Genomic DNA, 22,492 nt, shown 5'->3' on the forward strand with positions numbered 1-22,492 from the left:
CTCCCTGGAATTGATTCACCTGTATCAGCACCACCAGTGACCTTGTGCACTCACACATTCGTAACATAGCTGTCAACTTACAGATTTGAAAATGCCCTCCCATCAGATGTCAAAGAAATAAACAACTACAGTGGTACCTCGGGTTAAGTACTTAATTTGTTCCGGAGGTCCGTACTTAACCTGAAACTGTTCTTAACCTGAAGCACCACTTTACCTAATGGGGCCTCCTGCTGCCACTGCGCCGCCGGAGCACGATTTCTGTTCTCATCCTGAAGCAAAGTTCTTAACCTGAAGCACTATTTCTGGGTTAGCAGAGTCTGTAACCTGAAGCGTATGTAACCTGAAGCATATGTAACCCGTGGTACCACTGTATCTGACTTTCAGAAGATATCTGAAGGCAGCCCTGTTTAGGGAAGTTTTTAATGTTTGATGTTTTATTGTGTTTTTAATATTCTGTTGGGAGCCGCCCAGAGTGGCTGGGGAAACCCAGCCAAATGGGTGGGGTATTATTATTATTATTATTATTATTATTATTATTATTATTATTACTACTACTACTACTACTACTATTAGCTTTCAGAGTCTTAGTAACCCGCCATCCCTAGCATTAAAAGGAATGGCTTTTTTTCCTAGCAATGGTACTCTGGAGCAACTCCATTTAAGTTGGATACATTAAGCAGATTTTTAGCAGCCCAGACAGTAATTCAACATATGCATTAGGTTCTACAGAAGAAAAAAAGAATTTGGCATTAAATCTATAGGAGGGGGTGGGAGAGAAGGACGTTTAAGCCCTGATTTCATTCTGTTTATCTAAGCCATAGTTCAGAATTATGCCATATTTTAATTAAATCTTGGCAAGGCCTCTTTTGCTATTCGCTTGCAGGAAATGAAGAATTGCAGGAGGAGGCAGGAGAAGAGAAACAACTGCTTGCCTAATTGCATCGCATGCCGTTAAATGCCAGCAATGTATTATGAGGTGTAACATGATACACATTGTGGTCTCAGTTGGACAGCCTTTTAATAGAATAACCTGCCACATCCTATTATCATTAGCATAGGATTTCTAAGATAATTCTTGTTTTCACTTTTAAAAGGTCCCTCCTTTCCTTCCTTGAATTAATACGTTCATTGATGCCCTTCTTGTTTCCAGAAACATTGTCTGGTGAAAACGTGAGGTGAGAGACCAGTATCTGGAGGAATGTAAAATGTCAGATTTAACATTTCTCTGCTGCTGTTGAAGGACATATTTCTTTAAAATTCATCAGGGACAGGCAGACATCTGCAGATGTACTTACAGGCTCCCCAATTTGTCTTTTGCAGGGAAGATTACCACGAAGATGGGTTTTGCCAGCCTTACAGGGGAATTGCTTGTGCTCGCATCATTGGCAATAGGACCATTTACGTGGATTCCCTCCAGATGCAAGGGGAAATTGAGAACCGAATCACCGGTAAGCCTGCACGCCTCTATCCTTGTCCTAAAACATTGTATTTTATGCAAAAGCCTGAAATCCAATTTTAACACTGTAATAAATGGAAATCAAACTGGGTACAGCATTTTACAGCCTGCATCATAGAATGAATTGCGGCAATGTGTTTTCCTTATCACGCAGTAGCTTTTGCAGTTCTCCTGAGGTGGAATTTGAAGTGCAAGGAATCTCTCTCAGGGCTTTAATATATGTCTGGGGAAGGGTTTCCTCCCTTCACTTTAGTTCCTGCTTCGGGGCAACAAGAGTACAACTCTAGCCTGAATGTAGAGCTGTCCACACAAAAAAGAAACCTCTTTGGAAAAACCGGAGTAATTTCCCCCCCAGGGTTAAACTGTTTGTTTATGTTGGGAGGCAGTGATCCCAGGTCAAGAAGGGGATACTTCAATTTCCCTAAAGCAGACACCTTTGCCTACCTGCATGAATAATTGGATGCTATCTCATATTATGGTACCTTGATGAACATGATCTCGTTCGCTTCTTATAGGGCACAGTGATTTGGAGTATCTGGATTAACTCTTGAGGTGGAATGATGTCTTGCGTGTTGCAGGGGGAGATTGATGAATTTCATGAGGTTTCTTTTCTGCTCACATTGTGTTATTCTGTGGCAAGGCTGGTGCCAGACTTTAGCAAGGAGGGGACGACAGAGGGCGAGATGGTTGGACAGTGTTCTTGAAGCTCCCAACATGAGTTTGACCAAACTTTGGGAGGCAGTGGAAGACAGGAGTGCCTGGCGTGCTCTGGTCCATGGGGTCACAAAGAGTCGGACACGACTAAACAACAACAAGAAGCCATGGTACTGCGGAGGATCACACCCCTCCAAAAACAAACCAACCACAAGGCCTCTGCCCAGTGATTTGTGCCCACCATCATGCCCTGCAGGGCTCCTGGATGTCTCTTAGTGGTGGGCAGTAGTGGCACTTTCGTATTTTGAGTAGCCAAATAGCATGGTAGGGTAGCCATGGCAGATCATGTGTGGAAGGAGTGTGGTGGAGTCTCCTTCTTTGGAGGTCTTTGCGCAGAGGCTTGACAACCATATGTCAGGAGTGCTCTGATGGTGTTTCCTGCTTGGCAGGGGGTTGGACTCGATGGCCCTTGTGGTCTCTTCCAACTCTATGATTCTATGATTCTATGATCACAGTTTACTACTGTTTCGTTGTTGTTTAGTCATGTCCGACTCTTCGTGACCCCATGGACCAGAGCACGCCAGGCACTCCTGTCTTCCACTGCCTCCCGCAGTTTGGTCAAACTCATGCTGGTAGCTTCGAGAACACTGTCCAACCATCTCGTCCTCTGTCGTCCCCTTCTCCTTGTGCCCTCAATCTTTCCCAACATCAAGGTCTTTTCCAGGGAGTCTTCTCTTCTCATGAGGTGGCCAAAGTATTTGAGCCTCAGCTTCAGGATCCGTCCTTCCAGTGAGCACTCAGGGCTGATTTCCTTCAGAATGGCTAGGTTTGACCTTCTTGCAGTCCATGGGACTCTGAAGAGTTTCCTCCAGCACCATAATTCAAAAGCATCAATTCTTTGGTGATCATCCTTCTTTATGGTCCAGCTCTCACTTCCATACATCGCTACTGGGAAAACCATAGCTTTAACTATGCGGACCTTTGTTGGCAAGGTGATGTCTCTGCTTTTTAAAATACTGTCTAGGTTTGTGATTGCTTTTCTTCCAAGGAGCAGGCGTCTTTTAATTTCGTGGCTGCTGTCACCATCTGCCATAATCATGGAGCCCAAGAAAGTAAAATCTCTCACTGCTGCCATTTCTTCTCCTTCTATTTGCAGTCCATGGGACTCTCAAGAGTCTCCTCCAGAGACTCTTGGGACCACTGATGAGAACCAGTGGCCATGAGCTTAGCTTTTTTGATGTTGAGCTTCATATTTTGCACTCTCCTCTTTCAGCTCCCCTTAAAAAGTGTCACTGGCACCCGCCATTGGAAGCAGCATCATAGGTTGACAGAGTTGGTCTCTCTGGAACTCCTTCCCTATTGAGACCAAGCAGACACCTTCACTGCTAAAAATATTCAGGTTAACATCAACCTATCTAGATGCTTAGAAAGTGGAGGTAATTTTAGTCTGTTTTAGTATTTTAACTTTTTAGGGTTGAAAGTAGGGTTGTGATTTTTCTTGATGTTATTTTTGTATCTTTCTAAACTGCTTTGAGGTTTTTTAAATCAAGCAGTATATAATTTTTATATAAAAGTGACGTGGGTGGCACTGTGGTCTAAACCACAGAGCCTCTTGGGCTTGCCAATTGGGATGTTGGCAGTTCAAATCCCTGTGACAGGGTGAGCTCCCGTTGCCCTTTCCCAGCTCCTGCCAACCTAGAAGTTCGAAAGCACACCAGTTAAAGTAGATAAACAGGTACCACTGTGGCAGGAAAGTAAATGGCATTTCCATGCACTCTGGCCTCAGTCATGGTGTTCTGTTGCACCGGAAGTGGTTTAGTCCTGCTGGCCACATGACACAGAAAGCTGTCTGCAGACAAATGCCAGCTCCCTCAGCCTGAAAAAGCAAGATGAGCGCTGCACCCCATAGTCGCCTTTGACTGGACTTAATCATCCAGGGGTCCTTTACCTTTACCTAATAATTATTATTATTAATAATAATAATAATAATAATAATAATAATAATACAATGTTATTTAACCTCTCTGCAGCTAATTCAATGCTCTTGCAAAGCAGTTACATACCTGAGTAGTAATTGGAATCGAATACCTGTCAACACTGGGACTCACTATGCAACCTTTTGTTTTGTTTTTAACTATTTGTATATACCCTCTGTAGTCTACTGCAAAAAATAAAATGTTTGATATGGTGGATGTCTTCCAGGAACACCTTCCCCAGCCTTATGTCCACCAGATGTTTGGGACTCAAAACTCAAAACTTCCATCTTCTCTGACCACGTGGCCGAGTCTGATGAAATTAGAATCTAAAACATCTGGAGGGTGATAGGTTGGGGAAGGCTGCCTGGGACTCTGTGATAGAACTCATGTTTGGCATGTACTGAGTTCCAGGTCCAGTTCCCAGCATCCCAAGCTAAACCTGGAAAAATCTTCTGTCTGAAACCCGGGAGAGGAACTGCCAGTCAGCTCCTGTACTTCTGTGCTCCTATTCAGAGTTTTACGTAGGGTGTGTATTTGCTTTTATTTAATAGGTTTTCACAGCAAAGGCTCAGGCTCCTGTTGTACACCAGTGATTTTTCAGACAACTCTGCAGTTACATACAAAGGGTCCAGTGATTCAGTGCGCATAGTTATCGGGGCTTGTAATAAGCCATAATCCAGAGAACCGTGCTCCTCCACATGTAGAAACAAGAACAGCTGTGCTCCGCGAAAAGGCATGAGCAAACTTGAACGCAGGAGATGCACACAGTAATCCAAATGGGCTGCTTACATGTGTCTATAAATGAACTGCAGAAATAACCAAGGCTTTCTGGCTTTCTCCTCGGGTCTTGCCATCGTAGCTTCCACAGTGAAGAGGCAAACCGGGAGTTAAGCCAGGGAAAACTAGAATGAGCACTCCAGCTGCATACCCTGATGGGACGTGGGTGACACTATGGTCTAAACCACTGAGTCTCTTGGGCTTGCCAATCGAAAGGCCGATGGTTTGAATCCCCATGACGAAGTGAGCTCCCATTGCTCTGTCCCAGCTCCTGCCAACCTAGCAGTTCAAAAGCACACCAGTGTGAGTAGATAAATAGGTACCTCTGCAGTGGGAAGGAAATGATGTTTCCATGCACTCTGGTTTCTGTCACGGTGTCCTGTTGTGCTAAAAGCTACTGTTAGGTCCATCATGAGACACCTGCCAGCTTCCAACCACAGATACCATCAGCCTTCAAGCAAGCAAACATGCCTTATTATCACTCCCTAGCATCCCACTGCCAGAGGATTGCCTCCTTCCATTCACCAGTTTGCCTCTTCCAAGTGGAAGAAACCTGGGCAGTGCTGAATGTCACATCCATTGCCAGGTGTGTCCTGCTGGAAACAGAAAAGGGCTTTCCCCTTGGCCTGCCTTTATATCCACTCAGTTGCCAAGTGCTTTTGGGACATCACAAGAAACCCACAGCCAATGGCAACAGCTGTGGAGGCATCATCTTCATTGCTTTCAGCCTCACAATGGTGGGTGGAGCTATTAGTGATTGTGTGCTTGTTTGTTCGGGACACGGATGGCGCTGTGGACTAAACCACTGAGCCTCTTGGGCTTGCCAATCAGAAAGCTGCCAGTTCGAATCCCTGTGAGGGGGTGCGCTCCTGTTGCTCTGTCCCAGCTCCTGCCAACCTAGCAGTGGAAGTAGATACATGGGTACCGCTGCGGTGGGAAGGTAAACAGTGTTTCCCTGCGCTCTGGTTTCCGTCACAGTGTCCTGTTGTGCCAGAAGCAGTTTAGTCCTGCTGGCCACATGACCCAGAAAAGCTGTCTGTAGACAAATGCCGGCTCCCTTGGCCTGAAAGCGAGGTGAGTGCCACAACCCCATAGTCACCTTTGACTGGACTTAACCATCCAGGGGTCCTTTAACTTTTACCTTATTACCTGATGGTCCACTTGCCCCCTTGGAAAACACTTTTGAAGGCATGGGATCCTGAAAGTGTGCACATTTGGGACGCTTGTAATATTGAGACAGTTCTTTATTATGCATTGTTTTTAAAGTATAGAAGTTCCCTCCTATCGTTGCGCCAGATATTTTGGGTCGATGAGTAGTTCACTGTAAAGTCTGTTCAGTGTAAAAGCATGAGAATCAAACTGAAGGTGGCAAATCTTAGAATGGGGGAACTAGAACAAAGATATTTTTGTTCTAGGAAAAATCAGTTTTCTGGCAGTTCTTTTTTAAAAAAGGAAAAAAGAAAGGGAAGTGTACACTTGTAACTTTACATTAGTTTTCACTTTAAACCACTGAAGCATGTGGCTATGGGAATGGTAAATAGTGACATCTGCAGTCCAAACAGGAAAATTAATTTTAAAAGACTGCTTCAAGCCCTGTGGTAGTAAAACTCTTCAGTGTAAAGTGTGAAACATTTCTGAAATATCTCTTTTTTTGCAAAGAAAGAAAGAAAGAAAGGGGAGATACAGTCTGTGCTTTTGTCTTTTTTCTGTCTTTAAACTTCCTGTGTCCTTCTGCAGTTCAGAATAATAATAATAATAATAATAATAATAATAATAATAATAATAATACAGGGATGCAGAAAAGGGAGGTATGGGGAAGTCGTTGAAACAAGGTTCAAGAAAGAGAGGTTAAGAAATTATATGTGTTTACATGTTTGTTTGTTTAGGTGTTATGTCGTTAATTGTTAGTTGTTTTGTGTTTTAATATATGTTGTAAAACCAATAAAAATCTATTATTATTATTATTAATAATAATAATAATAATAATAATAATAATAATAATAATAATGGCCCATACCCCTGAGGTCGTGTGGCATGGCTTCTTTTAGCCCAGCTGACTCGTATATTTTATCTGTGCAGTACACCTCTTATTACTGCTTTTGGCACTGAAGTAAATTCCCATGGGTTTCTGTACTTCTAAAAGGAGCCATGGGCAAATCTATTATCCGTGTTTAGGGAAGTCAGTATTGGAATAAGCTGCTTTGCAGTACTGGAAAGGACTTGTGTGTGTTGCCATATATTGCTAAAACGCCATCTTCATGCACCCAATTTCCACGGGAGTGCTATATTCCGCTTCAACGCCTGTACTTTGTTTTGTCATCTAATAAAAAGAATTATTTGCTAGGCAATTGATGGCAAAAATATACAAAGCGCGGATGTTATCTTGCTTAATCTGCCCGATGCATATACCGATCCAGATGTTTTGCAAACAAGTTCAGACATCAGCCAGTAGTGAACAAGGAGATTCCATATCCAAGCACTTCTTACAGGAGATACAAAACATGAGAGAACTAGTTTGTATTGAACCGTGAACCTTCTGAACCACTGGATCTAATTTTCTGACTTGTAACATGGTGCACGGAGTTATTCCTGGCCAAAGAATAGCACTGTGCATTTTTCTACAAGGAGAGCTCTGAGTCTCAGTTGTGATATGCTCCTTTCAAGCATCCAGCCTCTCTCTACCCAAGACACTGGAGCCTGTTGAAGACCAACCTCCCATCATACCCACCGCAGCTGGTTCATTCTCTGGTGCTTTTCCTTGTACAGCTGACACAGCTATGACTGCACTGTTCAGAAGATTATAGAAATAACTGCATGGGATTATCTCTGTAACGTTTCTCATTCATATGCCCCATCTGTTTAGCTCTCTAGACATCTTCTATTTCCACTGCACAAAATATTATTACTATTATTATTATTATTATACCACCCTATACCTGGGGGTCTTAGGGTGGCTCACAGAATAAAATCAAAATATAAAACCACAAAATACATAATAAAAATCAACCCCCTTCCTGAAAAACACATGTTAAAAGGGCATAGGATGTAAATTGGATCAGCCAAAGGCCTGGTTAAAGAGGAACGTTTTTGCCTAGTGCCTAAAGGTGTGTAATGAAGGCGCCAGGTGAATTTCCCTGGGGAGAGCATTCCACAGATGGGGAGCCACTGCAGAGAAGGCCCCGTTTTTGTGTTGCTGCCCTCCGGACCTCTCGAGGAGGAGGCACATGAAGGAGGGCCTCAGAAGATGATCTCAGGGACTGGGTAGGTTCGTATGGAAAGAGGCAATCCTTGAGGTACTGCGGTTCTTACTTAGCAGCTGACAACTTCTATAGATTATCATGGGGCAAGTGTACAAACCTTTTCACTTTAACCAGCTTTAGGGTTTTTTTTAGTAAACTTGTCCTCAGTCCTGGAGGCTTAGAGAACTGTAAAATGTAAACTGACGAGCAGTATACGGATACGCGATTGTAGCAGGTGACCAAATTGTGGTTGCACTTTCAGAAATTGCTTGTTGACTGCATTGTAAACTCACATTTGCATATGTGATCACATGGTGAAATAGGTGTGTTCAGGTATGACTCGAGACCTCCCACAAGTAGGCAGTTAAGTCTCAATGCTTTTATTGACTGAGTTTCCTTCTGTTGATTCCTGATGTGAACCATTTGTGTTTGTTTGTTTTGTTGCTATTTTGTTAATGTCATTAATATTGTTTTATAGATATGAATGCTGTCGTACTTTGTGAGTCCTATAATATGATTTTTGGTGTAACTGTGATGTTAAGCTTATTTTTTAGTTGTTTTGTTAATAGTGTTACATAGATGGAAATTGTTTTACAGTATTTGGGATTGTTTTACTGATGATTTCTTAAGTATTCTATACAATTTATGCTGTATCCGTGATGTTCCATTATGTTATTTTTATGTAAGCCACTTTGGGATTTATTTGAATAAAAAGCGGCAAAGGAATAGAAGCAAGCAAGCAAATTTGATCCAGGGTTGCTAAAGAGGAAAATTCTCTGGCAGCAGTTATCCCAAATATGAAAATTCCTCAACTATTTTATGTTCCCTTCCAAGTATTCCTTTTGTAGTGGGCCCACAATCTTTACTTATCTTGGCCTTCTTCTTATCTCCATTCTTTTTAAAGGCCGGCTTGTTCAAGGATGCTTTGCCATTGTTTGAAGTCGTTTGGTAATTCATTATAATCTTTAGTGCAGCTTACCAAAGTCATTAGCAAATATCAGGTTTCTTCTGGTACGCTCACACTTTTCACTTAACCTGGTCCTGACTGCTGTAAAGGGCCTAGCCCAAAATTCTGACTACAAGCTCCGTGTGATACTCCGGTTTGGCCATCTTGGGAATTGCTCTGTTCAGTTACTCAGCTTCTTGAAAAAATCTCTGCCCAACCAAATTAATCAGTACTATGTTTGCCACTGAGTTCAAAGGTTATTCTAAGAGTGTAGGAACACCATGTGGATAAGACAATAGGATGATTAACGATAGAGCTGCTAGGTAGACCAAACAGACTCACTATAAGCCCATCAATTACAAGAGAGAGAGAAAGAGAGAGAGAGAGGTTGCTGCTGCTGCATCAATAGAGGTCTAGTGTCTAGAGATCAAGGGGAGTACAGTGGCACCTCAGGTTAAGTACTTAATTGGTTCCAGAAGTCCGTTCTTAACCTGAAGCGCACTTTCCCATTGAAAGTAATGGAAAAGTGGATTGATCCGTTCCAGACAATGGAAAACACCCCCTAAAACAGCAATTTAACACGAATTTTACTGTCTAACGAGACCATTGATTCATAAAATGAAGGCAATAATCAATGTGCTGTACTATAAAATAAATAAGACAGTATTGTAGATGGAAAAAGTAACTTTTTTTTTACATGCACTGATGATTGTTTGAATGGGGGGCTTTTATCCATTTCTGCAGTCACACAGTCAACCAGTAGCTGAACCCTGAACCCCGCACGATCCCCAAAACAATGGCAGAAGGCAGAGTCCCCCAAACGATGGAGCAAAGCAGAGGCAAAGGCACAGGGCAGACACACATAAACAAATCCCAAAATCCCTTGCAGAATCCCAAAATTTTCCACTCCCCCACTCCCACAGGGTAGATGGGCTTACCTGACTAGGTGCCACCTATCTGGCTACGGCTGGGGATGGGGCAAGGGTTGGTAAAGGGCTTTTTGGCCCAGGCTCACCTTTGTTTTCGTAACACTGCTCTTGGTCTTCATTAGGTAAGTGTTCCTTACCTAACTTTGGGGCTGGGATGCGACCTGCTGGGCATCCTGCAGATGTCGGGGCCTGGCTCCAGGCAGTTGCAAAGGCCTCAGAGAGCTCTCGCAGCTGGAGGCTGATCGCGGAGCCTCCACAGGCCCCGCGGATGTCTGGACTTGGCTCCGGCCAGCGGTGAGGCCTCCAAGAGCTCAGAACACTCACTTCCAGGTTAAAACTGTTGGTAACCCAGAAAAACATAACCAGATGTACCACTGTGATAGTACCACTCTATTCTGCCTTAGTCAGACCACAATTGGAATACTGTATCCAATTCTGGGCACCGCAATTTAAGAAGGATGTTGACAAGCTGGAACATGTGCAGAGGAGGACAATCAAGATGATGAAGGGTCTGGAAACCAAGCCTTACGAGGAGTGCTTGAAGAAACTGGGTATGTTCAGCCTGGAAAAGAGGAGATATGATAGCCATCTTCAAATATCTTAAGGCTGACACATGGAGGAGGGAGCAAGCTTGTTTTCTCCTGCTCTGGAGGGTAGGACTCGAACCAATGGCTTCAAGTTACAAGAAAGGAGATTCTGACTAAACATCTGGAAAAACATTCTGACAGTAAGAGCTGTTCAGCAGTCAAGCAGACTCCCACGAGAGGTGGTGGACTCTCCTTCCTGGGGGGTTCTTAAACAGAGGTTGGATGGCCATCTGTCATGGATGCTTTGAGAGCCAGTATGCTGTAGTGGTTAGGAGCAATTGACTCGTAATCTGGAGAACCGGGTTCGCGTCCCCGCTCCTCCACATGCAGCTGCTGGGTGGCCTTTGGGCTAGTCAGACTTCTCTGAAGTCTCTCAGCCCCACTCACCTCACAGAGTGTTTGTTGTGGGGGAGGAAGGGAAAGGAGAATGTTAGCCGCTTTGAGACTCCTTCGGGTAGTGATAAAGTGGGATATCAAATCCAAACTCTTCTTCTCTTCTTTAGCTGAGATTCCTGCATTGCAGGGGTTTGGATTAGATGACTCTTGTTGGCGTTCCTTCCAACTCTAAGATTCTATGATTTTATGAAAGTACCCAGGGGAGAGTTGGGACGCGGATGGCGCTGTGGGTTAAACCACAGAGCCTAGGACTTGCCGATCAGAAGGTTGGCAGTTTGAATCCCTGCAATGGGGTGAGCTCCCGTTGCTCGGTCCCTGCTCCTACCAACCTAGCAGTTCAAAAGCATGTCAAAGTCAAGTAGATAAATAGGTACCGCTCCGGCGGGAAGGTAAACAGTGTTTCCATGCGCTGCTCTGGTTCGCCAGAAGCGGCTTAGTCATGCTGGCCACATGACCCGGAAGCTGTACACTGGCTCCCTCGGCCAATAAAGCGAGATGAGCCCCGCAACCCCAGAGTCGGTCACAGCTGGATCTAATGGTCAGGGGCCCCTTTACCTTTTTAAGGGATAGTTTCCATTTTGTTCCATTTCGAGAGTGGGGCAGAAGCCTTTTTCCTGCTCTGCAGCATAGCTGCCTGCCAGGGAGCAGCCTTCACATGCAGAGATGTGTTTGTAATAGTGTGTGAGCACCTCTGTGTGTGTGTTCAGTAAGTACACACACATGCTTGTATGTGCCTTTGTGTAAGATCTGATTACCAGTTTAAAATCGACAATGTATTTGAAACAAGCATTTCTAGTTTCTAGGCAATGTATACGCTGTAACTTAAGAACACACACTTTCCCTCAAAGAATTCTGGGCACTGTAGTTTTCCCCTCACAGAGTGACCATTCCCAGCAACCATTAACAAACTACAGTGCCCAGAATTCTTTGAGGGACGGAATATGCTTCAAATGTGCTTTATGGTTATCGTGTGAGCACAGCTTTTGAATAAAAGGCCAAACAAATGAACATGTTATGATGAACATGTAGTGTGAACTGTGCCAATGGGAAGGAACAGCCTATGCATTAGGAAGGGAAGGTGGCAATTTCTTGGGGCACTAAGTAATTTCATTATTCTGTCTTTTCCTTGCTTCTCACAATTTGCATTGGCAGGACATGCAGATTTGTCATGAGCTGAAAGCTATAGAACAACTGGGAAAGTGGAAATCTACCTATATATAGGTGGGACCTGTTTCATGCATCACACCTGTGATACATGTTTTATTTCCCTAACTTTTAAATATCGAAGAAAATTCAAGTGATAAATGTCAGCATTTAAGCAGCAGTTGCTGGAAAAGCCGGGAGAGGGGCAGTTTCAACTCTGTGATTATGACATACAACAGGCATAGGCAAACTCGGGCCGTCCAGATGTTTTGAGACTACAGTTCCCATCATCCCTGACCACTGGTCCTGTTAGCTAGGGATGATGGGGATTGTAGTTCCAAAACATCTGGAGGGCCAGCGTTTGTCTATGCCTGACATACAACCTATGACGAACAATGCAATTGAACTTTGCAATATTATTTTCTCCTTAGCTTGTGTATCAGCCAGAAATGTATTGTTACATTTCCGTCCAGGGTTTTATTTTTCCAAATTGGACTGTGCGTGTTTCAGTTTCAGGAGTGGAAAAATGTATGTTATACATTGATCCAGCATAGTGATTTAAAAACAAAACAAAGCATGAGTTGAGGCAAACCTCACTAGGGCTTAGTCATGGGACTTGCTTCCCATGCCAGGGCTCAGCAGTGAAACATGTGAGGCTATACTGTGGAACAACATGTCTTTGATCATGTGGGCTTTATCTTGTCACTCAGTGAGTACCGCTAACCCCAGCACATCTGGGATTTGATGGCAGAATACAGGGTGCGACTTCCAGACAGGTTTGAGCATCTCTGCTTGGAACCAGTAGGATAATGTGAAGCTTTCCTTTCACAATCCTGATCTGTCAAGAGCCTCATCAGATGGTCACTCGTCAGTGGGTCATGGCAGGTTGTCCTGCCATTGAAAAGAGGGGGCTTCAAAAGGAGACGATGCGAAGATACCTTAAAATGCAGAGGTGGTTGACCGGATACAGTGGAACCTAAGTTGTCGAACGTAATCTGTTCCAGAAGACTGGAACATATATTTCCGAAATGTTCAACAACTGAGGCATGAAGGACTGCCGGCAATTTCCACTGAGAAAATGGAACAACACGCAGTGGAAGCTATTCGACTCCCGAGCCGCATTTGAAAACAGAAGCAATTATTTCCAGGTTTTCAGCATTCGGGTTCCGAAACATTCGGCTTCCGAGACGCTCAAAAATCGAGGTTCCACTGTACATCCCAAACATAGGGAAAAGGAAAAATTGCCAGTGGGTGGGTGGTCTGTTGGTGGATGCTTTTTCAAGTGGCTACCATTGTGAAATTCAGGGTGATCATATTATATACACCACAAGATAGGTGCGATCAGATTCACTCAGCCGTTGCAAAGGACTGTGTAAAGACATGAACCAGATTATACTGCTTTGACCACCACCTCTCGCACCAAAGAACTCTGGGAATATTCATGATTATGAAAGTTTTGAAAATTCTGCATCTGAGAGAGAAATCAGTCTGGAATTTGCAGCACAGATGAGTCCTCTTGTGCTCTGTGAATGTGACGTTGTCAAAATATCTACTTTGGTTACACACACAAGATGCTTATGTATCAAGCATAGTATGTTCTCAGTTCTCTTATTAATGCTTTTAATTTGGTAGCCTACTTTGAAGTTGTTTCAGTTGTAGGAGATCAATCATAGAATCATAGAATCATAGAATCATAGAGTTGGAAGAGACCACAAGGGCCATCGAGTCCAACCCCCTGCCAAGCAGGAAACACCATCAGAGCACTCCTGACATATGGTTGTCAAGCCTCTGCTTAAAGACCTCCAAAGAAGGAGACTCCACCACACTCCTTGGCAGCAAATTCCACTGTCGAACAGCTCTTACTGTCAGGAAGTTCTTCCTAATGTTTAGGTGGAATCTTCTTTCTTGTAGTTTGGATCCATTGCTCCGTGTCCGCTTCTCTGGAGCAGCAGAAAACAACCTTTCTCCCTCCTCTATGTGACATCCTTTTATATATTTGAACATGGCTATCATATCACCCCTTAACCTCCTCTTCTCCAGGCTAAACATGCCCAGCTCCCTTAGCCGTTCCTCATAAGGCATCGTTTCCAGGCCTTTGACCATTTTGGTTGCCCTCCTCTGGTCACGTTCCAGTTTGTCAGTGTCCTTCTTGAACTGTGGTGCCCAGAACTGGACACAGTACTCCAGGTGAGGTCTGACCAGAGCAGAATACAGTGGCACTATTACTTCCCTTGATCTAGATGCTATACTCCTATTGATGCAGCCCAGAATTGCATTGGCTTTTTTAGCTGCCGCGTCACACTGTTGGCTCATGTCAAGTTTGTGGTCAACCAAGACTCCTAGATCCTTTTCACATGTACTGCTCTCAAGCCAATCATAATGTGTTGTGTCTCATTTTCTGCCTGAACTAAGTCTTAATGTTTGCCTTGCCTTTCCTTCCAGCTGCGTTCACCATGATTGGCACATCCACCCATTTATCGGATCAGTGCTCCCAGTTCGCCATACCGTCTTTCTGCCACTTTGTGTTTCCTCTCTGCGACGAGCGCGCTCGGACACCTAAACCAAGGGAGCTCTGTCGGGATGAGTGTGAAGTTCTGGAGAATGACCTCTGTAGGCAGGAATACAACATTGCTAGATCTAATCCGCTCATTCTGATGCAACTCCAGCCACCCAAATGTGAAGACCTGCCACTGCCAGAAACCCTGGAGGCTGCCAACTGCATAAGGATTGGAATACCTGTCGATCGGCTCAACAGGTGTAAGTTATCTTTCTTGCTTTTCCTTTTGTGCAAATGTATCAAAATCAACAGGGACGCGGGTGGCGCTGTGGGTTAAACCACAGAGCCTAGGACTTGCCGATCAGAAGGTTGGCGGTTCGAATCCCCGTGATGGGGTGAGCTCTCGTTCTTCGGTCCCTGCTCCTGCCAACCTAGCAGCTCGAAAGCATGTCAAAGTGCAAGTAGATAAATAGGTACCACTCCGGCGGGAAGGTAAACGGTGTTTCTGTGCGCTGCTCTGGTTTGCCAGAAGCGGCTTAGTCATGCTGGCCACATGACCCGGAAGCTGTACGCCGGCTCCCTTGGCCAATAAAGCAAGATAAGCGCCGCAACCCCAGAGTCGGCCACGACTGGACCTAATGGTCAGGGGTCCCTTTACGTTTACCTATCAAAATCAAATAATTGGCTTTATACATTTAAGCATTGGGTTTAAAAAGGACGAATAAGTTAACTAACATATTAAATTACCCATTATAGCCTGGGAAGCTCAGTTGGTTAGAATGTGGTGCTGATGATGCCAAGGTTGCAGGTTCGAACCCCGTAAGGAACAGCTGCATATTCCTGCACTGCAGGGGGTTGGACTAGATGATCCTGATGGACAGCGTCTTGCAGTAAATAAATAGAAAGAGCACACAGAGTCAAAGGTCCAAAAGAAAAACTTTTACTAAAAGGCAAAGGCTTGTTACAAAACTTCCGAAAAAGACTTCAGACACATGAGGTACAAACGAAAGTAAGAGAGAGATGAAGAGCAGATCGCTGTGCACAGGAATTTATCTCTCCTGGCTTAGCATGACCTCGAGATACTCAAAGCAATGGAAAGAGAAGAAGGGAAGTCACTGGTATTTTAAGGTTGTTTAAATGAATATTCTAAAATGTAAAACAGAAAAATTAATAAAAATTATAGGAAAAAGAGAGAGGAAAAAGCTGTCAAGAGGTTTGAAACTAGGCCGAAGCTTGCATGAAAGTAGGCTATGTGGTGCTTGGGCCACCGCTTCCTCACTCTACCTTTAATGTGTCACAAGATACATGACATTGTTTAGACTTCTGGGCCAAGTACATTTTACTACTGTGCTACAAAGTATGGGTTGCATCTAATCATGTTGTCGTGTTAGTGCAAGGACTTCTGCAAGAAGAGGTTTCCTTTCCCCCTTAGATTCCCATCCCCGCCCCATCCGCCATTTTGTTCTGGGAATTCTCAAATGCCTGGAAAAGATTGGTAAGGGCAGAGAAGGATGGGAGAGGAAGTCCCATTGTGCAGGCAGACATACTTGCACTAATGGGACAGTTTTGTTGGTCTCCTATTTTTACATTTTTAAGATCTTTCACCTACTGGTGGTAGGATAATGTTGGCTGCCCCTCTTTTGCTTTTCAGGTCTAAATTAGCAAGTAAGCTTTGCTTAGGCTTTGAGAGCAAGCAGTTAGGCATCCAAAAAGCAATGCATTGGATTGGGCACAGGACGCAAGATGGATGGTGAAGTTTTCCCTGATGAAAAACATACCTAGATTTGGCATCCTGTCTTTCTGTTCTGATCTGAAAGGATCTAACACCAACTGTAAAACAATAGAGGAATTCAAGAGAAGAACTGCATTTCAGTGCAGTGTTTTTGCAAGAGAAATCCTAAAACTCTCTTGCAAAATTAGCAAGGGTTGTTTCATTCCATTGTAATGCTTTAAATGTGCATTCCTCTGCAAAGCAAAAGCAATGTGCTGAATTTCATGTTCTCTCTTTCTCGGCTGCTTGGGGCGTACTTGGAAGTGGAGTGAAGTCCGCTGGTGAGAAAGAGGAACAGCAGATGTCAAATCATTCTTCTCCAGCTTCTCTCTGTATGATGTAAAGGGTTGTTGCCAGAGGAATGCAGATGCTGCCCCAGGCACCTGAGATACTGCCAGACCTCCCTGTTAGAAAAGGCTGCCCTCCTGCATACTAACCTTTTCCAGCTTCATTGTTTTCAGTAAGATGCAATGTATACACAGTGCTATGGCACAACCTTTGTGCTGTTGTGAAGTGCTTGAGGTGTTAAGAATCCACAGCGGAATAAGTCTGCTGGAAAAGGGAAGCATTGACATCTTTGGAAAGGGAATTTCTCTACCCACAAAACGACACGCCTGAGGCAGCAGGCCAGTACAGATCACCTTGTGCAACTGGAGCAATTTTTAATGGGATACATAAATATTATGAAACTGGTACAGTTGTGTTTATGGAAGTGAAGCAAAACCAGATACAGGATAAAAATAAAGAACAGGGCTGAGGATTAGAAAGTTGCAGGGAAAGAACAAGGAAAAGAATTTTTTAAAAGGAGCAGAGGAGGCTAAGCAGGGGGTGGGGAACAGCAGTTTAAAGATGGGGTGCAAATTTTGGTGGGAGTTACGTGGTTCAGATATTGGTTTGTTGGCCTTCATGCCGTGACCTATTTGGTTTCTGAATTGCTGCTTTATTCATCTTTTTCTTCTTTGGCGATCACTCGTAGCCGAGTAAGATTGTTTTCCATAAACGCAGTTTAAACAGTGAGTCCGTGAGTGACTGTGGAGGCCAATTCTGGATCCACACGTCCTTCTAGAGTGGAGACATAGGTTTCCAGGCGGGAGTTGATCATGGTGAGGGTTTGCCAAACGTGCCTTCCTCGTAGCACTTTTCTCCCTTTTGTCCTGAGTTTGAGCATCTTCAAAGCCCATGACACCTTTGGTAAAGGCTGTTCTCCAACTGGAGCGCTCGCAGGCCAGTGTTTCCCAGTTTATACTACTTTTTAAAAATTTGCCTTGAGAGAGTCTTTAAACCTCTTTTGTTGACCACCATCATTACACTTTCCATTTTTAAGTCCAAAATAGAGTAGTAGCTTTGGAAGACTATCTGCACAACATAACCAGTCCAACAAAGTTGATGTTGAAGAATCGTTGCTTCGGCACTGGCGATCTTTGCTTCTTCCAGTACACTGGCATTGGTTCGCCTGTCTCCCAAGTGATGTGTAAATTTTCTGGAGACACCGTTGATGGAATCTTTCGAGGAGTTGGAGATGGCGTTTAAAAGTGGTCCACGTTTCATATATTATTCATATAGCATAGTCTAGCTGATGGGAAAGTCATACATATTGGGTTATTCTTGTTTGTTATTGCAAGAGTAAGCCTTTTCACTCATCTTTCACTTTTGGATCAGTTAGTTAATCTTAGGTGAAGCTTTTTCTATGAAAAAGAGGCTTAAGTCATGTTGAAGCAGATGAGTTTGCTAAGAAGTGATGATGCATACATTTCTGCACTGCATCACAGTGGGAGTTTGCCTTTTCCTGACATAGAGGTCGGCAAAACAACAGATTTACTAGACATAGGAAACTGTTTTGCAAGGGGAGGATTGCTTTGTGTTAATCATCTTCTGCCAAACTACTTCTTGCAGATCACCAGTGTTACAATGGCTCTGGAGCAGATTATAGAGGCACCATCAGTGTCACAAAGTCAGGCCACCATTGCCAGTATTGGGACTCTCAGCACCCTCATCCCCATCACTTGTCAAGCACAGAGTTTCCAGAGCTTGGAGGGGGACACGCATACTGTCGCAATCCTGGAAGCCAGATGGAAGGTCCCTGGTGTTTTACGCAAAACAAAAACGTACGCATGGAACTGTGTGAAGTACCTTCTTGTAGTATGTATTATTTTTCTTCCCTGCTTCTAGAGTGTTTGTAGAAAAAAATAGTTGTAAAGCAAATCAAAGGCCTTTTCGTTGCACCATTTCGTATTAATGCATTGTTTGTTTGTCAACATTGAAGCCAGGGGGATTTAAGTGCATGTAATTTATGGCCTGTACTGCTGCTGTTCTTGGGTTTGAGGAAAGCAAGACTAATCTTTCAGGTTTGCAGTTTATCTAATGATCTTACCTATTATTGGGTGAACGTTTGCCAGGAGTCCTTGGTCAAGATTATGTAGATGGTACTTATAATGTACAGGGTGTGTGTGGCATTGTGGTCAAAACCACAGAGCCTCTTGGACTTGCCAATCAGAAGGTTGGCAGTTTGAATCCCCGCAGTGGGGTGAGTTCCCGTTGCTCTGTCCCAGCTTCTGCCAACCTAGCAGTTCGAAAGCACGCCAGTGCAGGTAGATACCGTATTTTTTGCTCCATAAGACGCACCTGACCATAAGATGCACCTAGTTTTTAGAGGGGGAATGCAAGGGAAAAAATATTCTTTAAAGGGAGTGCTGAGCAGAGCCTGTATGCATCCCAGGCTCTGCTCAGCGCTCCCTTTCACGATCCGCGTGGAGCGTGTGTGCGGCGCTTGCAGGCTTTTTCCCGAGGAGGGAGAAGCCCCAAAGAGCCGCACACACGCTCCGCGCAGCTCTTTAAAGGGAGCGCAGCTCTTGCGGGCTTTTCCGGGAGGTGGGAGAAGGGACAGAGGGGCTAAGCCAGAAGCTAGAACAGCAAGAGGGAGTGCTGCACTGCGATCCCTCTTGCTATTCTGGCTTCTGGGATAGCTGCGCAGCCTGCATTCGCTCCATAAGATGCACACACATTTCCCCTTACTTTTTAGGAGGGAAAAAGTGTGTCTTATAGAGCGAAAAATACGGTAAATAGGTACCGCAAACGACAAACGGCATTTCCGTGCGCTCTGGTTTCCATCACGGTGTTCCGTTGTGCCAGAAGTGGATTAGTCATGCTGGCCACATGACCCAGAAAGCTGTCTGTGGACAAACACCAGCTCCCTCGGCCTGAAAGCAAGATGAGTGCCACAACCCCATAGTCACCTTTGACTGGACTTAACCATCCAGGGGTCCTTTACCTTTACCTTTTTTACAGGAATGAGCTTCAGTGCTCCTTGGGCTTATGCACTCCTCGCTCCTCAATCACAGCTGCAAGGAATGGATTGAGAGCATCTATGTCCATTTTTAAACTAATTGCAGTTGGTTGTTACATCTGACAAGGGCAATTTGTATTTAGTTTAAACAACGGTTTATTGAAAAAGCAGGCTGAAACTGTGGTTTATGACTGACCAGCGTTGCAGTGCAGATATAATAAGAAACACTGGCCAGTCATAACTAAGCAGATTATCCCACTCCCTTCTCTTCAGCAAGTAACAAAGGGAGGAGAGAGGACATGGAAGAAAGAAGACCCATTTTTGTAACACTAAACTATGGTTTAACATAATGTGTGAACTGGGTTATGATTGATGGTTTGCACTATAAACTCTCTTCAGAAAATGTTCTCTGTAGTGTGCCAAATTTCATATCTGAGAGTTTGGGAGCATAGCCTAAAAATTCAACATGCAAATGAGTGTTTTGTACATGTGCCAGTAATTCATTCTTGTGTCACACTAAATGGTCCTAAAGGACAGAGCTTCACACTCAGCAAAAGGATGCAAGAGGCCTTCCTGGGTGGTACTACTTCAGATAACAGCTGGGAAATTATTATTATTTATTAAATTGATATATCGCCCTTTATCCAAAGATCTCGGGGCGGTTCACAAGATAAAAATACAGCATAAAAGCATGAAATAAATAGTTAAAACAAAGCAAAAATCCCAATGGGATCATGTTGTTGAATACTTCTTCTCCCTGATTTATTAATCTTGTATTAATATATTAATTGCTTCCATTTTATTGTTACTGATTTGTTGCTTTTAACTTTGCATTTTTGTCCTGTTGCATTTTCCTGTGAACTGCTTTTATGGTTCTTACATATAAGTAGGGTATAAATATTAAAACTAGACTCTGTTGCATGACTCTGCTGAACAGATATATTAGTCAAGGTCCTGTTGGTTTTACAGATTTTTCCTAAAGAGCACTTCTTACTTCAGACCTTGAATTACTTTTATTATAATTTAGTCAGAAATTAGTCAGTAAGTGATCCAGCTGGAAAGTTACATAGGAGGGCAAAGGCTATATAAAATTTAACTGTACAAATATATAATTGCTAGTTGAAACATTTGTTTATTTTATCTATGGATATTTGCTGGGGATACTCTGAATTCTGCCTTATTCATTCCAATGTGATAGTCTCTTTGGATATGTTGATGTGCATGTGAAGCTGCTGCATTTTCTGTTCAAATGAATGAAGCAACTCTCCTGGGAGCATGAATTCTATGTGCATCAGAGTCCTATACCACTGAGTCTCTTGGGCTTGCCGATCAGAAGGTTGGCGGTTCGAATCCCCGCAACGGAGTGAGCTCCCATTGCTCTCCTGCCAACCTAGCAGCTCAAAAGCACACCAGTGCAAGTAGATAAATAGGTACCGCTGTGGCGGGAAGCTAAATGGCATTTCCATGCGCTCTGGTTTCCATCACAGTGTGCCATCGCACACTGCTGGCCACATGACCCAGAAAGCCGTCTGTGGACAAACACCAGCTCCCTTGGCCTGAAAGCGAGATAAGCGTCGCAGCCCCATAGTCGCCTTTGACTGGACTTAACTGTCCAGGGGTCCTTTACCTTTTACCTTTTTTATTTAAGCACTCACCTGGGGCCATAGGCAAGTGAGGAGGCTGTCTCTAAGGGACAAAGCAGGCCATGAGGGAAAGAAAGCCCCCTTCTCCATGCCCAGTAAAGAAATGCAGTGGGCTGATGGGAAAAGGTTGGCTACCCCAAATATACTAGTAAAAAAGTTTGCAGGCTTATAGCAAGGCTGGTGTGCCTTATTAGAAGTGGCCCATATGAGTGGCTGTTGGGCCACACCCTGACAATGCGGCACAATCTTGGTGTATTTCCTTGGAAGGAAACCCCAATGTATTCAGTTGGACCTATTCCCAGGTAAGTGCTGTAGGATTGCATCCTTTCAAACAGAAATGCAGTCGCACATTGGATCCTAAACGCCTTGGTACTCGAACGCTTTGGCTCCCGAACGTCACAAACCCGAAAGTGAGTGTTCTGGTTTGCGAACGTTCTTTGGAACCTGAATGTCCAACGGGGCTTCCGCGGCTTCCAGTTGGCTGCAGGAATATCCTGCAGCCAATCAGAAACTGTGCTTTGGTTTCCGAACATTTTGGAAGTCGAACGGACTTCTGGAACGGATTCCGTTCGACTTCCAAGGTGTGACTGTAAAGCATTGTTATTTGTGTATTCAGAAAGTTCAGTTATAGAGTGTTATCTATGCATGACCAGTGAGTGCTGGTTGGATCCATGTAGCTTGTATTTATTTTGCATTTCAACTTCTCTTGGACCATATTCACCCCTTACTCTTAGGAATTTGAAATCTGTTGGCAATTAATGCAATATTATGATTGGGTTTACCATTGGGTTTCCATGTGCAGGTGCAGGTGCTGAAGTTTAATCTCTTGGTGCTGGTTGTGTGCATGCACTTATTTCTATTATGTGTGAATGTTTAAGACTCCTCCTGAAAATGTGATTTTTTTTTCAAACAGGTCCACGTGACAACAGCAAGATGGGGATCCTCTACATCCTGGTACCCAGCATAGCAATTCCTCTGGTTATTGCCTGCCTTTTCTTCTTGGTGTGTATGTGCAGGAACAAGCAGAAGACATCTGCTACTACTCCGCAGCGTTGCCAGCTGATGGCATCTCCTAGCCAGGATATGGAAATGCCTCTCATTAATCAGCACAAACAGGTACCATTTAAACAAGAAAAAAAAGACACCAGGTTTTATCCAGTGGTAGCTTTACAGTGACAGGAAGCATCTCCTTGCC

The 22,492-nt window shown here is 43.9% G+C and overlaps 1 protein-coding gene across 3 annotated transcripts in view; it reads left to right on the top strand.

Annotated features, from left to right (window-relative positions):
* Nucleotides 1-22,492, top strand: part of ROR2 (receptor tyrosine kinase like orphan receptor 2) — a 154,311-nt gene that overhangs the window by 127,553 nt on the left and 4,266 nt on the right. For all 3 annotated transcript variants that reach the window (XM_083576693.1, XM_083576692.1, XM_083576694.1), the window contains 4 exons: nucleotides 1,321-1,448; nucleotides 14,546-14,860; nucleotides 18,265-18,510; nucleotides 22,211-22,413. In XM_083576693.1, the coding sequence (XP_083432819.1) occupies nucleotides 1,321-1,448; nucleotides 14,546-14,860; nucleotides 18,265-18,510; nucleotides 22,211-22,413 (892 nt within the window). The remainder of the gene's footprint in view (nucleotides 1-1,320; nucleotides 1,449-14,545; nucleotides 14,861-18,264; nucleotides 18,511-22,210; nucleotides 22,414-22,492) is intronic.

This window comes from Podarcis filfolensis (genome assembly GCF_964270895.1).
Source record: "Podarcis filfolensis genome assembly, chromosome: 11".
Taxonomy (NCBI): Eukaryota; Metazoa; Chordata; class Lepidosauria; order Squamata; family Lacertidae; genus Podarcis; species Podarcis filfolensis.